This window comes from Orbicella faveolata, unplaced genomic scaffold (assembly GCF_042242905.1).
Source record: "Orbicella faveolata isolate gen_17 unplaced genomic scaffold, um_ofav_v1 contig_3, whole genome shotgun sequence".
NCBI classification, from domain to species: domain Eukaryota; kingdom Metazoa; phylum Cnidaria; class Anthozoa; order Scleractinia; family Merulinidae; genus Orbicella; species Orbicella faveolata.
Window position 1 is genome coordinate 19482390 of NW_028301558.1, and position 15919 is coordinate 19498308.

A 15919-nucleotide genomic window follows, 5' to 3' on the forward strand; every position below is an offset into this window, starting at 1 on the left:
CGTCGGGCACGTATTTCACTGCTACGGCTTATAACTTACATGCAACGGCTGCTTCAAAACTTAATGACAGCCCTGCATATTCATCACTTGGAAGTTTTCCTACATACTTTCAAGACTCACTGTGAGTATCTTTCCAGCATAACCACTAACCAAAACTAGTCACAAAGCAGTTCTAGAACTGTCCTAACTACATGTGCCCTATCATGCAGTAACAGAAAGAGACAAAAATGGCACATAGCCATAAATAATCATTATAGAATTTATTTTTCATCCCAGATTTCACACATCACAGGAGAAAAGTTTTAAATCATTTCATGGCCAAAATGTAAGAAGACATCTGGGTCGCAGATTTTGAGTTACATGTTAACAGGAAAAATTTGAGATTGCCATATAATCTGATTTATTATTTGTAAATCATAAACCAAAACAAATTTGAAATCATGTAAATATTTGGAGAAAGGGTTCTACAAGCAGATTTTGTCAACCTAGAATAAGACAGTGGTGTTAAAAAAAATATTGTGAGCAATTCCATTTTACATCCACCCTTACCCATAGCTATTGACAAAGAGAGGTCAAAAGTTACCCCCTAAGAACTGATCAGTGAGACAGTACTGCCGGCAAGTTGTTCCCTTCGGAAATAACCAGCTGATTTTTTTCTTTACCTTCAAGAAAAACCCAAGCTCCCTCAGAAAAATTTAAAAGATCAAACCATGCTGATGGATCAACAATCTCAGAAATGGTTTTCATAGCCCTTTCAGAAAACCTCGTCAAAAAGAGAGGGGTTGGATATAAAATAGAATGGCACTGTATCCGGTTCACTTTTTTAGCACTGTTCAAGTTAAATTTAATAGTAGCAATTAACCTATGTTACGAAGAAGTTTGAGGAAGATTGCAATACTGGGAATTTTTACCAAATCAAACTGAACTACTATATATAAAGCCATTTTGTTTTACCAGCAAGTCATGAATTTGGCTTCAAATGGTATTTAGGTGAGATAGCCTTGGCTTACCTCATCACACGCACGTAACCTACACCAGGTTTCGCGTTTCGTCTTACTGCACTCACGTTCGTGTGAAAGACTAGAGCTTACGCTACAGATGTAAGATCAATATTCACCAAGAAAATTTACAGAGGGTCAGTTTAGATTCCCAGTTTTCTTATTTATTGAATAAACAGCCAGGCAATTTTTTATTGCATTTTGAGCTTCCACCCCCAAGTTTAAATTTAGCTATGTTAATTGAACTTACTTCGAAAGGTTCCTCCGGCATGGATTCCTGGTTCATCGGCCGGGTTATTATCGTTCCTTTTCTCTGTGTTCCCTTGCTCAGAGAAGCCAGAAAATTTCGCTTCTTGGATGTACGAGGACTGGCTATGGCATGTTGTGGAACAGCTCCGCTCACACTCAAACCTGAGAAAGATGGCTGCACATTCTTGATTTCCGTATAATCAGAACTTTCCTGCGCGTTATGTCGCGTCGTTTCATCTTGCCATTTATGAGACATGTTCAAGTGTTTTTTCGACCACAAATTACCAATGAAACTGTTGTTAAATTTAAATGAAACCGAGGCAAAACATACTCAATATTGCAACCTCTGATCTGTTGATCTTCCTAAAGATACTTATAGTTTCTCTTAGAACACGCGGTTACCAAGCTCGTTCACCAACCTCGTTCCATGTCAATCACGCCATGAAAACCGCGCTACAAGTATGAAGTAACGAAAACAATAAAATTTCCTGGTATGGTTGTATCTGGATACATCTGGGCAGTTTATAACGCTTTACTGATAGCATTAATTCAGGAAACCTCTGAAATTCAGTTTTTGACGGGGACGTTTTGTTTGTGACGTCATCTCCTTACAGTATTTTGCAATTTTCAGATAAGGAAATAGGTATGTTCTGAAGGGTTATCTAACAGGTTCGGCCAGAAGAGAGATATTAAGCAATCAAATCGCCTTACAAAAATACTAGAAGAACCGCCCGTGTACCCCTATATTGATTAAGAAGAGAATTACGCAACCGTATTTCATGGTGGTAAATTTCTGCAAATATCCAACCCTTGGCATCTACATACGTATATGGAATTACTGTGACTCCGGGTTTGCCCGGAAATTGGGGTGGGATCTCACCCTATCTCATGACCGGCTATAACATAATAAGACCCGGAAAAAAAAAGTATCCACGAAACACAGCGTGACAACTAAAACAGCAGCCGTCAATCTACAGATCATAGTCTGACTCTCTCAGAGCATAGTTAGTGGAGGGGACCACTAACTATGCTCAGAGCCGCGAAGAGACTGGAATGTAACAGACCCCACTGGACATAAGTTGTTATTCCTGCTTGCATTTGCTTTATTAATTCTTTCTTTGCTTTGCGCAGCGTTTCTATTCACCTGTATGAACTGAAATGCAGCCTTCGTGTTGCCGTACCCACCCTCTGAGGAAAAAAAAAGTTTTGCTTTGTGCATGGAGTGCTGCAGGTGTTATAATTTGTATCGCGGAGGCTTTGATATTTTTTGTAGTCCGATTATTCCTATTTTCCTATTTAGATTCATTTTAAGAGATATCGAAAAATATGGAAATACCTGAATAAATTGTTGTTGTTGTTGTTGTTGTTGTTGTTGTTGTTGTTGTTGTTGGATATATCGTAGCCTGCGTATTTGGCGCTCAAGTAAACAGAGCGCGAGTTGGGGCTAGCGGTTACGTCACGCCGCTCGCGTTAGACTCCCAGGCAGACGCTCTTAGGGCTCGTCACGCGTTCGTGGGGAAGTAACGCGTGACGAGCATTAAGAACGTCTGCGTGGGAGGCTAACTAGCAAGCTAGTTTTATCATTGGTCGATTTGAAAGGGAACATTGAAAAGCGAATAACACAAATCGCCTTAGCGTGGCGATTTGAAAACTCTTCCCGTGTTCTTTCTTGATCTACTGTCATGGAGTGAACGATAGCCAAGACAAGGAAATGACTTCCTCTCCAATCATAATCAGTCCCCAACCCCTGATCCTAAGAACTGTATCGGGCAGAATTGGCTTCCATTCTTATGCTACTTCGGGATCGAATTATAAAAGTGGATTGTTCTTTGCTTATTTTAATGTGGATATACCAGACAATTTTTCGATGACTACCTTTTTTTACGATTACGATTACTTGGGCGTCGGGTGTTGCTCACCATTTGCACAGTCGCCACCCGGATACAGCACCTGAGCCTGCGCATTTCCCATCCTCTCTCTTTCAAATTACTCCAGTTGTGTTGAAAACCAACCGTCAAAATCCAATGTTATATATGAAATCCGGAAAGCATCTTCCTGAAAAAAACACATCATAATTAAGGCGAGATGAAGTAAATTTTATAATACTATGAGCGATTAGTATGGGGACTGACACACCCTTTGGAAAGCGTCTTGTTTTAGTGTAAGTGCTTGTGTTGTCCATGAATGCGTGTAGTTTTAGGTGTTGTCGTTGTGCATGATGAAACTTTTTTGTTCCCTCTCTTATCCATCACCACTTTCTTTTCTCTCCTAAATCATCCGTTGCCCTTTTTCTCCTTTGTCCTTGATTTTATCCGCCTGTTCTGTTCAATTAGAAATAATGCTCAAAAGGCTCCAAAAGTGTCAAGTTTTCTCTGCTAGTCTAAACGTTTCGGACTTAGCCCTTCTTCAGTAGGTGGAATGATTGCCCAATGCTATGCTGTTCAGTGCGTTTCTCTTCTATTCAATTCTCTTCTCTTCTATTCTATTTTAGTATATTTTATTCTATTCTGACGAGTTAACTACGTAAATGAAATTATATATGAACAGCGGGGATTGTAATGAGATAATATGACAACGCTAAATTGCAAGTACAAATATGCGATGGCCTTTCTTCCAGTTCCATTTCATTCCCGCTTCTAAATCATTGTTCGTGATGGAACACTTAACACGCATGCATGCGCATACGAAAGAGAAAGTCAAACGGCAAGAAAGAAATAACATTGTACTGTTACGTTCGGTCATATGCATTCGCTTACTTACTGATCGATACTGAGAAAAGATCTCGCTTTCTTCCTGTTTCTTGTAGGGAACCCTTCTCTTCTGATCACATGAAAAAATGTCGATGTACCTCTTCTTTGTCTCTCCTGCAGTTTATGAAAAGCATTCCATACCGCTTTACCCTGTGTATATCCCCTTCCGAGATTTATGTTTTCTCAAACGCAGTAACTTTGAGTATAAATTTGGATGTACCCATTTACGAGTGTCGTGTGACCAAGGTCGATCAGCATAAAATAGCAGTTTTTGTTACAAAATCGGATTTCCTAGAAAAAAAAAACAAGGCAGCTTCCTCTAACTGAGCCGATCTCCTCATTTCCGCTGTTTCAGTTCAGTGAATGACGCCTCGCTGCTCAGCTACAGTTAAACCTGTGAATATCCTTTACATCGTTATCATGACGACTTCTTGATTGCGACTGACTACTGTCTAGAGATGCTAAAATTAAGCTTGGAATTCCCTTGTGAACGAGCCCCGGTCTTACAATATGTGAATGGTGTATAGAGCATAGATAGATCATAATTTAGTTAACTGAGGCAAATAAAACATGAAAGTTATTTGACAGTTATTAAATAATTAAAGCCGATAGCAGGCACACTAGAAATATTTTAGGTAGACGGCAGCCTACAAGTACTATGTAGTGACAGCTAAAACGACTCCTAACTTATTTTCAGCATTTAATTTATTTTCGAAACTGATCTGAACAGAGCGGGCCGAGGTGAAGTTTTATATCACTTAACAAACAATTCCCCCAGTTTATGTTACTCCTGAGTACTTCAAAGAATTTTGGGGACCACTATGGAGAATTTAGATGTCGAAATCAGGAGCTCACAAAGAAAAGCATCACTACGGCGACTTCAAATCGTAATGTCCATAATGCGAAGTCAAATCAGCGATGACTGAGCTTTCAGTGGAACTCGGCCAGCTATGACATGGTCAGTAGGGAAATTAAATCTTTTCAGGCTTTAGCCCCGGACTATAGCGAAGAAGAAAAACAAACTAGGTATAATATTCGACGATACCTGTTCACAGCTGCAAAGAGCTCTAAAAAGCCGCCGATATATAGCAGTGTATTCTCTTGAATCACAGTTTAGTCTTGATTCAGCACAAGCCTCCTCCGTCAGTTATCTGTGTTTACATCAATCTGCCAGATTTTTACCGTTAAAAGTCAACATATGTCCAAACATTAATTAACTTCCTTTACAATATTTTGGTATTGATTATCTCTACCATGGCTTTGCACTGCTTTCAAAAGACATGCATGGAAACTGAAACTTTCCTTTGCTGACGTTACCGTATAAATGTCAAATATTGAAGCATTTAATAATACACAGATGACTTGCTGATATCAGTTAAAGGTCACAGTATGTCGGTTAGAATGTTTTCTTTCAGTTAAACCGACTTCGGCTCATAAACACTGATTTCGTGGTTGGTAACCTGTTAATATTGGTATAAATAAACCTTGAGAGATTGCATTTCCACACTTGTTTATTTCGATTTTTTGTTCGTCAATATAACCCGGAAGTACAGAGGACAAGCTGCCAGAAATTGAAAATCATATTGACAAGTAACTGAGAAATCTTTCCTCGCAGTTTACAGTTTACTGCCAAAAGAAAAAAAGAAAAGGAATTGTCTGGTCCCAGGTTATACAAGAAGCTGACAACGATGAGCGAGTTCACAGGGCACCATCTTTTCTGGAGTCACAAGTTTCACAGCTTTTCTGGAGTTACAGACACTCATGTAATTAATTGGCCCATGTAAACACAGTTGAATGCAAGCCGGGTGAACGCGCTGGTTTATTGAGGCCAATATTTTGACTAAAGCTGGTTGAAGCCTCGTCTACACGAGCAATTTTCATGTGACAATTTTTATTTGCTCATGTAGATGACGAAAATTGGCTAATTTTTATGCGACAAATATATTTGCTGAAAAGCTGGCGTGTTAGCTTTTATGTGACAAATAAAAGTTTTCGCCTACGAAAAATTGCTCGTGTAAACAACTCGTCACATAAAATGTGGAAAATATGTTCGAAAGCGAAATATTGGCGGGGGGAGGGGGGGGGGGGTGACAACGCAGCCTCGCCTTGTTTCTGCGTATCTCTGCTGTCCAGAGTCATTAAGAGTGAAGGTTAAGTCTGTATACGAGCCAAGTGGCCCATCAGACCGGAGCTTATCCCGATTTCCGTAGCATGAAGCGACTAGGAATATTTCTACTTTCATGGTTACCCCCAGCATTAACTTCGCCGGTACCCATTTATACACCTGGGCAGAGAGAGGCAATGTGAGAGTAAAGTGTTTTGCCCAAGAACATAACACAATGTCCCCGTCAGGGCTCGAACCCGGACCGCTCGATCCGGAGACGAGCGCATTAACCTTGAGGCCACCGCGCCTCCTCGTCCAAAGTCATTACTGGCGCACAAAACTTTGAACTGCTGATAAATATTATTTGCTGTGCCATCTACACGATCAAACATATTTGTCGCATAAAAATTGCTCGTGTAGACGAGGCTTAACACGAGCAATTTTTATGTGACAATTTTTATGTGACAAATATTCTTGATCGTATAGATGGCACAGCAAATATTTGTCAGCAGTTCAAAGTTTAGTGCGCCAGTGATGACTTTGGACAGCAGAGATACGCAGAAACAAGGCGAGGCTGCTTAGTCGCTCCCGAAAAACTTGGTACTTACGAACATATTTTCCACATGTTATGTGACGAGTCGTGTACACGAGCAATTTTTCGTATGTGACAAATTTTATTTGTCACACAAAAGCGAACACGCCAGCTTTTCAGCAACTATATTTGTCACAGAAAAATTGGCCAACTTTCCTCATCTACCCCAGGAAATAAAAATTGTCACATAAAAACTGCTCATGCAGACGAGGCTTAACAACACAAGTCTTAATCATTCGAGGCCAGGGCTCTGATGAAAGGCGAGCGGTTTAGTCCGAAGTTACATGCAACGATAGATAATGGTAATAGAACTGAGTGGAGTCCAAATCGGACTGTAATCATACGAGTGATTAACAAAATCGGACGACCACGAAGCGGAAATCCCATTTGTTAATCACGAGTATGATTACAGAGAGAACTGGACGAGACGATGTCTTGTTACTAATTAATCATAACCATTACATTGGAAGCCCGCCTTACCGTCACCTCGTTAAACGGTCACCTTGTTATTGTGGCCACGTTTTTTTGTCCCAGCGAATCACCCATACATTTTCTCATAAGAAAACCCCGTTAATGCGGCCACCCCGTTAATAAGGTTCTGAAATCCCAACCTGTATAATCCTTTATTATTTTACCCCGTTTATACGGCCACTTAAACTAGCTATACGATTATGTTCATCTTCCCATATTATTTATTTTTTGCACACTGATTCAAGTTTCAATTTTTATACATATAAAAAAATTATATCTGTATTGCGGATGTCAATCAAGTTAGACCAGTCACGAGGTTTGATCCTACCCCGCCGAATTTTCATGCCGGGCCCTTTGGTGACCGTATTAACGGGGTTCCACCGAACTGATCTTTCTTGGTCGGGCGGAAAATGTGACCTTAAGTTCGTAATACAAACGTGGTCTTATTAAATAACAAGATGATGCTAAGTCAGCCTGACTTCCAGTAATTAATGATATCGTGGAATATCGGTGATTCCAGACTACCAGTGTAAAGTTATTTTGGGAAAATGAATCAAACCGTCCTGTTTGGGTTCAGTACCCTGCTCATGGCACAATGTCCAGTCACTCAATGCATCAATCTGGAATAATCACTTAGCTTTAAAACGACATCGCTGAATAATGTTAAAGGAGTCTGAGCTGAGCTTTTAAAAGTAACAGCCTTTGAAGTGTCCGCTTATTGCAGGTTTTGTGCAACAAAATGGCTTAATATTGGTGTCCGCGTCCGCTTAATAGAGGTGTCCGCTGAATGTAGTCTTATTTTACTATAAATGTGGAGAGAAAATTTAGGGACTCAAGCTGGTGTCCACTTAATAGAGGTTGTCCGCTTAATATGGGGCCCGCTTAATACAGGTTTCACTGTACGTTACTGATAGCGGACACTCCATAATATTCTTGCGTGCGCAAGGTAGGATTAGAGTCTGGAAGAATCTCGTTCCTGAGCCTTCGTTACCGTTGTCCGGAATCTTGTCCAACGGAACGGAAAAACGAAGACCGTTCCGCTGGACAGGGGTAACCAAGGCTCTGGCAACAAGATTGAGTCTGCAAAATGAGGACAAAATTCTCGTTCCAAGGCTTGTCCGGCCATCTTGGAGATTTGTCAGTATAAGCTCTGTTTCGCGCTTTCCATGCGGGACAGATTGTTACCTCAAACTTTACAGTAATATCTCGTGTTTCTATCTTGGAAAGCGAGCACTACAAATTTGTTATTCTTGGAAATCAACGATTTCCGATCACGAACTCATGCTGGGTCTTTATTTAAAGCCACGGCCAAACGATCGCAACACATCAATATAAAAATTACGAATATTCAGACTGGGCCGAAAAAAGAGTATTAATTTAAAAAAAAGAGTGTAGGAAATCTTGCTGTAAAAACAGATACCTAATTCTACTTACTTATCTCAATTTTATATGGTTCTGGTTGCGTCCAATGTCACTGGAAACTTTTGCTTTGGAAGATTACAATCAGTTGGCTTTCAGTTTTAGTGTGGACAAAAAACATTTTTAAAAAGGTAGCTTTCCGAAAAGGACGAGGTCACGATATCATGTGATTCCCGTGATCGAGTTTTCCTCAAACACAAATTCAAAATGACCGGTGATTGTTGCGTTTTTAGAATCTTCCGGCGTAGTGTGGACGGAAAACATTTGATGCGTTCTCAGAATGCAAACTCTGTTTTAAAACCGCTTTATCTAAATCCTCTTAACAGACACTTTGAAGACGCAAAGAAGCGGCCTCTATTTTAATACCAAACGCACACTGCTATGCACCTCCCTTAACAGAATAAAAAGTGAGTGTAGTATAGTCAATTAGAGAACGGTATTCGTGATAGAACGCTACCAGTAGATTTATTCCAACAGTGATTATTAGAGAACCAATTCGATTCGAGGATTTCCAACATGACACTCTTTGAGTGGCTACTAACAGCAAACTAGATCATTGGACAATGCAATTCAAGAGTTCTCATTGGCTTAGCCATCATGGTCTATGAGCAATTATTTCATGCTCTACAAAACATGATTTAATTTGCGTACGCGTAATGTTTTTATTTTAATTTAGTTTTCTTTTTGCGGGGGCGTTTCAGTTAATAAAACAATTGTTCCACCCGCGCTTGTATGGTGATGATTACAGGCAACTTCTACCATTCATATACGAAGCGTTCTACAGATGATCGACGAATTTTACCATTTTTGAAACAAGTTGTTGTTGTTACATGTAATACTCTGATTTTTTGTAAGTCGGGCGCTGCTGTAAATATTAAAGTGGTTTTTTAAAATATCATTTTGGTGCCGCTCGAGATTGTGCTCGCGTGGGGCTTTCAATTTCACCAAAAATTCCAAAAATTTGAAACGGAGACAAATTGTACAGAAATTTCCAGGGAAAATTCCCAGAAAATCCGGAATTGTTGAATTTCCGAAAAGCGAACCATTCAACCGAAAATCGGAAAATGAAACAGAACAGAAATTTCCGAAAATTTGGGTACACCTTGTGGAGGTTGTCCTCTTTTCTTGTAATTCAGAAAACGTTGTTCCATTCGTCAGCGGAAATTTCTGGAAATTCAAACCAAATCTTCATCGATTGGAAAGCGCTCGTGATCAGGTGATTGTTTCTAACGCGACCCTTTATTTGCACACTCATCACGTCACCCTCTGTGGTGTGGTTGATGGTCTTTGGCCAAAGTGTAGATTTAGTACCACTAACAATTAACGCATTTTTGCTTTCTATTTTATTGCAAATCTTCAAGATTTCTAAATTGTGTACTGAAATAGTTATGAACTTTCAAGTTCTACGTAATTTTTACAACAATTTCATTGCCACAAACATGATACACCATGTAATATACATAGCCATACATGAGCGCAGAACTGCATTAATTTTATGTACTATTAAATAATGTATGTGCAATTAGTGGTGCAAAGATAACATTTATCCAGGCTGTAATAAAAAAAAAATTCCTTCTGGAATAAAAAATATAAGAATCTTTCCTGACAATACTTGCCTCATTAACAGAATTTCTTGCTTGATTGCTACAAAATATCAACTCAGAATGATTAACTGCCCCAAGAAATTTGAGCTCAGCTAGTGTATTAACCAGTTTCGGTGTGGCGCAAAACTCAAGTTGTCATAAAGATGTTATGTATGGGCTCATTAGCACTTTTGCCACCCAGAAAGTTTGCAGTTTGGTTTTGCATTTTTTCATGCATATTATACTCAAAGCATTAAAACTTTCAAAAATTGCTGAGTTCTGCAAGCTAAAATTATTCGTATCTACCCTGCATTGCAGCCAGACATCTAACCCTCTCAGCTGTCTGTGATGGAGGGTATTCATATCTAGCATGATACGTCGTATGCTAATGAGGCAAAATATAAACAAAGACATCACATTCCCCCTATATCATTTAAAAAACAGTCAAAAGTGTTGAAAAGAACTACGAAGTTCTCTTGTTCTTGTATGAATTCCTGGATTTTCAGTTCTGGATTGAGAAAAAATTTACTTGTTTCTGGATACTGCATACCTTTTGGATGATGCAGCATTTGACTCCCTCATACCTATACCAGACTGCCGCTATCTTATTAGCTGGAACTTGTTCGTAAGACTCACTGATATCTGCAGCGAGTAACTTTTACCATAACAATTCTGCAAATAATAGCTAATTTTGTCCTGTTCTTAGCATTTCCAGTATTCTTTACTTGCAAATGGAGAGCATAAACTGTTATTGAAACAAAAGTTTAAGTTTGGTGCTGATTTGACATCTGCAAATCATATTTTATATTTAGTATTGAGTTAAGAATAAAAACACTGGGCATTTGCAGCAGCTATAAATTTATGGTAATGCTGTTTACGTGCATGTAGTTATATGCATTCTATTCAGATGTTATTAGTTTATTTAATTACACCCTACTGGGATTTTGTTCATCAGGTTCAACAGCCAAATTGTCAATGCTCTTAGAGCGTGGCCCTCGAGGAGGTGGCTGCTTGGGTGGATCACTCTGCTTGTTGGCTGAAATATCAGGCTTGTCATCAGCTAGACACGGTTTCCATGTCTCTCCTGAAATGGCAGCTCGCAGATAAATCAAACTTGTGAACACCAGACTCGCTCCTCCAAGTATTGTTGACAAAAAGAAGAAAGAGGGAACAGCGGCACTGCAAGATTCAAGATAGCATTGCATTGTCAAGATATTGCATGGGAAGATCTCACTGGATATGGTTGCACTTAACCCTTGCGCATACAAAAGGACCCCCAAGAGGTGTTTCAAGAATTTGAAAAGAGGATACTGAAACTTAGGGTGTGCATTTCTTTAAGAAAATCCAAGATTGGATTCTTAAATCCAAAAATGGATTTTGCGTTTCTGTACTAAACAGATTAATCCAAGATCACTTGGACCACAGTACATCAAAGGAACCTAAGAATCCTTGCTCAGAGTGGATTCTTCGGTTCCTTTGATGCACCATGATCCAAGAGATCTCTGATTGATCTGTTTAGAAAAGAAACGCAAAATCCATTTTCGCATTTAAGAATCCAAAAGAAACACACCCTGAATTGCAGTAGCTGTGCATCTATCCCTTGCCAAACATTTGATCTGTCAACTGTTTTCCCGCATCAATTGACATTTATTACCATGGCAACCATGTTTTCACATGCCTGTCAAGCCAAAGCATGTATTTTTGTCAGAGTTTGTCTGTCCACTTTTCTGTCACAAAATTGCAGAGTTAGTTTAATGCTGCATTAATCATTCTGGATTCATTTTCCTCAACATCGATTTACCCTATTTTCTGACTTACTGAGGAAAAAGGTGAAATTCAAGATGGTAGATCTAAGATCTGATGGCAAGCTTAAATATGATGTCACGTGATGTCATGACCAAGAAAACATAACTTCATCTTGTAAAGCAAGTCAAGGGCTATTGATTAAAAACAAAACCAATGGAAGGAGCTCTACCCGCTCCGCCCATCCCCATGTACCATGGTGGGGGTTTGAGCTTGCATGTACATCCTGTACTTGACCAAACTTTGGTTGACTTTGAAATGGCCTCCGCGCACACATGCAGTAGATATGAGCTTAGCGCATTGGTATCTCAATTCAATATTTGTGTATTTTGTAACTTACAGAATGTAAAAGACAAATCGAAACCAGTAGTTCCTTCCAAGGACTCCAAAGAGCTTGACAAACTGTGTAAAAGGTTTCTGATTCCTAAAAAAATATACAATTACCTGTTAATCAATGTTTAGTTACGAATGTTACGAAGTGCCAACTAACCTTTAATACTTAGTGCAATACCATTACAGAATATCACCTTATCTCAGTTTCCTTACCTAGAGTAAACAAAACACCCACAAAATCACCAGTAAAAATTATCTCAGAACAAATTTATTTCAACAGATCGGGGGGGGGGGGGGGAGGGGGGCATTACTCAGGCATAATATTGACAGGCAAGAGCTAATGTGACAAAATCATCAGACCCTAAAAAGAACATATCTGGCTAAATCCAGACCAAATAAGTCTAATAAGCCAGAACAAAAAACTGAAAAAGTTGTTTTGTTCTCAGAATACATGTTCAATTCAATGGGCCATATTCATATGCCCAGAATTGGACTGGAACTAGCTTGCGACTGAGGCTAATGCAGGGAGTCTCTTCAAATGTAAATCACCTTTATCTCTTTTTAATGATATTCCATCCCATGATATTCTATCCCATGAGCCTCCATTGCAAGCTAGTTCCAGTCCAAAAAGAATACCAATTTGGCCCATTAAAAAACAAATCAATGATCACGAGAGTTCCAGACAGGTTTTGTATCTGCTGTTTTTTAATTCATGGAGTCATCTGTCTGTCAGAACATGATTTTTTACGAATAAATCACTGAAACAGGAAGTCTCAGTTTGCCATCTGTCTGTCAGAATGTGATCTCTTTTGAATAAACCACTGAAACAGGAAGTCCAAAATCGCTAAAACAGGAAGTCAAAAACTGCTGAAATGGGAAGTCTTAGTTTGTCATAAATTTGCATACAATTTAAATCTGTCTGAGACGTCTGTTACACTGATGCAATCCTTGTTTGTGACAAAATGATAAATCCTCCAAAAAGTCCTTACCATTTTCTTTCGTGAACTCTTAAAAAAGTAACCACAAATTTCCAACCCAATAAAAGTCCTCAAATCCAAATTCCAAACCCCAAAAAGGTCTTCACACTTCCATACCTTTATTATACCTGAGTGAGTAACTTCCTGGGCAAAAACCAAACCAGAACCAGAAAATATACATACCAGCATCCCATGATAGTTTCTTTTTGGCTTGAAATTCTAGCTGAGCTTCATACTTTTATTTAAATCTACCTTTTAAAACCCATCTCCTTAGAACGTTCAATAACCTTACTTGGGGTGAATGTGGCCGGTATATGTTGGTATTTCCTGGCACTTAATTGTGTATTGCACATTTAAAAGCCAATACAGTTGAACAATGATTTTCAGGTTTTTTTGATTATTTCAGACTTATTTCCATGGTACCTCTAGAAAGAGTTCTCTTTCCATTTTGGAAAAAAAGGAGACTATGCTTCTCAAGCAATTAAACTTGATAAAGATGGGATTGTATAAAATGGGTCTAATTCTGGGCTCAGGTTGACAACTATTATCAATCCTATCCAATCTTAGAATGTTGAACTTCTGTCTACAACATGACAGCAACAACGACAACAAACACATGACAACCTGCATGGCTATGTAATTACAATTCATCCAGGTGATTGTATTATTTAATCATTAACATTAGTGCTGATTCATGATCACATAATTTGCTACATGTATCTTAACTGTAGATCTTACCATCTCTCTAATGTCTTTTTGCCTTTCTCTCTCTTTCCTCTTGGATATTCAATTAGCAAAACAAGCAGTCCTAAAACTCTGAATGCCAGTAAAAGAAGTATAACATCTTCTAGGGAGCTTACTTTGCATAAAAATCGCTATGAAGTTATAAATTAAAAACAACTGAAGCCAATATAATTTATTTCTTAACTAAACACACAGTGCAATACAATGCAAACAATGCAAATGTTATGAAATGTTTGCAAATAAAAACATCATCAATGCCACATTGCATTATTTTTTACTTCAAACTTATTGTGAGTAACATTTACCTGTCTCTTTTGATTTCATAGATTACTTTTCTCAGTTTTTCATTTTCGGCTAGGTTTATTGAGTAGATAATAAACCTCTGTTCAAACATACCTCATTAAAACAGCTAATGATATAAATAATTATTATTATTATATAACTAAGTTAGTTCAGAAGGCCAATAACTAAATTCAACCAATCAGATTGCTCCACTGCCAAAGCAATATTTTCTCAGTATTGGACCATGCATTGTCCTGAATGACCCCACACGATGTCTCTGAAAGAACTTGCCTTCACCTTAAAAAGATTCCTTTTCTTTTTCTTCCAACTCTCTTTCCCTTCTGGTTTATTTAACATCAGATGTGAGTACATGCCTAGTTGGATGCCAATCAGAACTGCACACTTTTTCCAGTCTGTGATTGTGGCGTTTTTTTTTTTTTTAACATTTTCAGTCGTGTAATAAATCTCTTATTAACCAAGCTTGTTACTTAGGACTGTACTGGGAAAATATTAACCCTCAGTCTTTTTTGTACAGACTTCGCTGCATTCGGCCCACACTGTCAAGACCTCGGGGCGATATTCTCTCAGTACGGCCCTAACGCTTGGCTAATAAGAGATATATAATCTATTAGCTTAATCCCAGGCTGATAAAAAGGTAATGAAATAAGCCAAAACCAAACTTGAATTTATGTGACATAAAACTACCTCGAGAATAAACATTAAATACGTAAATTGCACAAAATAGTTACCGGATTTACGTCAGAATGCAAATAAGCATTCCGTCAAAAATATTGCCCAAGTCTCTAAATTATATAGACAGGCTTAAAAAGGATACAATGTGTAGAGAGCAAAATGCCATTTTTTGAACTGTGCAGCGGTTCCAAGAATTCCTCCCAACAATAACACTGAAAAGCAAAATAAAGTAAGCTTACAATTCAGTATATTAGCCTCCGGTTTTCCGATCAAACATGCACGCACAGCTAAGAAGTGGAAGTTCAGTCAAGCGAGAAACTTGCACGCAATCAACAACATGGTTGTTTCAAGAGACTTCTTGATATTGAATCATAAAATAGAGCTATTTTGCTAGATCCCACAATGACCCGACTACAAATCGAAAACAATTTCAAAATGAAATCACTTTGACAAGCAATGAAGTCTGTGATAAAGTCTGTCAACTCAAATTTGTTTCGTAATGTAATGAATGTTCATTACCTGATGGAGGGCTTTGACTAAAAGATGTAAAATTCCTAAGCTTAAGTAAGATCGTTACATACTCACCAACACTGGTGATGACACCTTGCTCGTTTGCCCACATTGCCCATTCTGTGTGGCCCATGTTGAAAGTGTTCCTTGATTCAAATTAACTTGCGATTATCCTGACAATGCTCACGAATTCCTTAACACACCTAGCAGTTGTGAGTTCGAGACGCTGGATTTAAAACGTAAGAACACTCCACTTCAATCAGTTCTGTGGCAACCTCAAATCTGGCGACTCTTTTTAGTTCGAAATACTGTACTGTGTTGTGACTTTTCCGGCTTCAAGGAACTATGGACGTCACCCGGACGTCACACAAACTGCAAAGGCATCAATCACCTGAGCCCTTTCAGAAAGTC

General features: G+C 38.7%; 2 protein-coding genes across 7 annotated transcripts in view; both read right to left on the reverse strand.

The window, feature by feature from the left end:
- LOC110054990 (uncharacterized) overlaps positions 1 to 5655 on the reverse strand; it is a 28712-nt gene extending 23057 nt beyond the window's left edge. For 3 of the 5 annotated variants that reach the window (XM_089298453.1, XM_089298452.1, XM_089298449.1), the window contains exon 1: positions 1249 to 1651. In XM_089298453.1, the coding sequence (XP_089154579.1) occupies positions 1249 to 1503 (255 nt within the window). In that variant the 5' untranslated portion in view covers positions 1504 to 1651. Of the gene's footprint in view, positions 1 to 1248; positions 1652 to 3166; positions 3303 to 4007; positions 4112 to 5042 lie in introns of those variants that run through there. The other 2 variants (XM_089298451.1, XM_089298450.1) reach the window with 2 other exon arrangements.
- Positions 5656 to 9909: 4254 nt separating this feature from the next.
- On the reverse strand, positions 9910 to 15912 carry LOC110051021 (cytochrome b-245 light chain-like). 2 transcript variants are annotated; one of them, XM_089298494.1, is made up of 5 exons: positions 15584 to 15912; positions 15141 to 15210; positions 14018 to 14095; positions 12310 to 12393; positions 9910 to 11345 (listed from the first exon to the last, which is right to left on the reverse strand). In XM_089298494.1, exons 1-5 carry the CDS (start codon positions 15639 to 15641, stop codon positions 11093 to 11095), a joined length of 543 nt encoding a protein of 180 aa, XP_089154620.1. In that variant the 5' UTR covers positions 15642 to 15912; the 3' UTR covers positions 9910 to 11092. The 2 variants fall into 2 exon arrangements, with proteins under 2 accessions (XP_089154620.1, XP_089154619.1); XM_089298493.1 differs by lacking the exons at positions 15141 to 15210; positions 15584 to 15912 and adding an exon at positions 14603 to 15121 and having other exon boundaries at positions 14018 to 14154.
- Between the last annotated feature and the right edge of the window lie 7 nt (positions 15913 to 15919).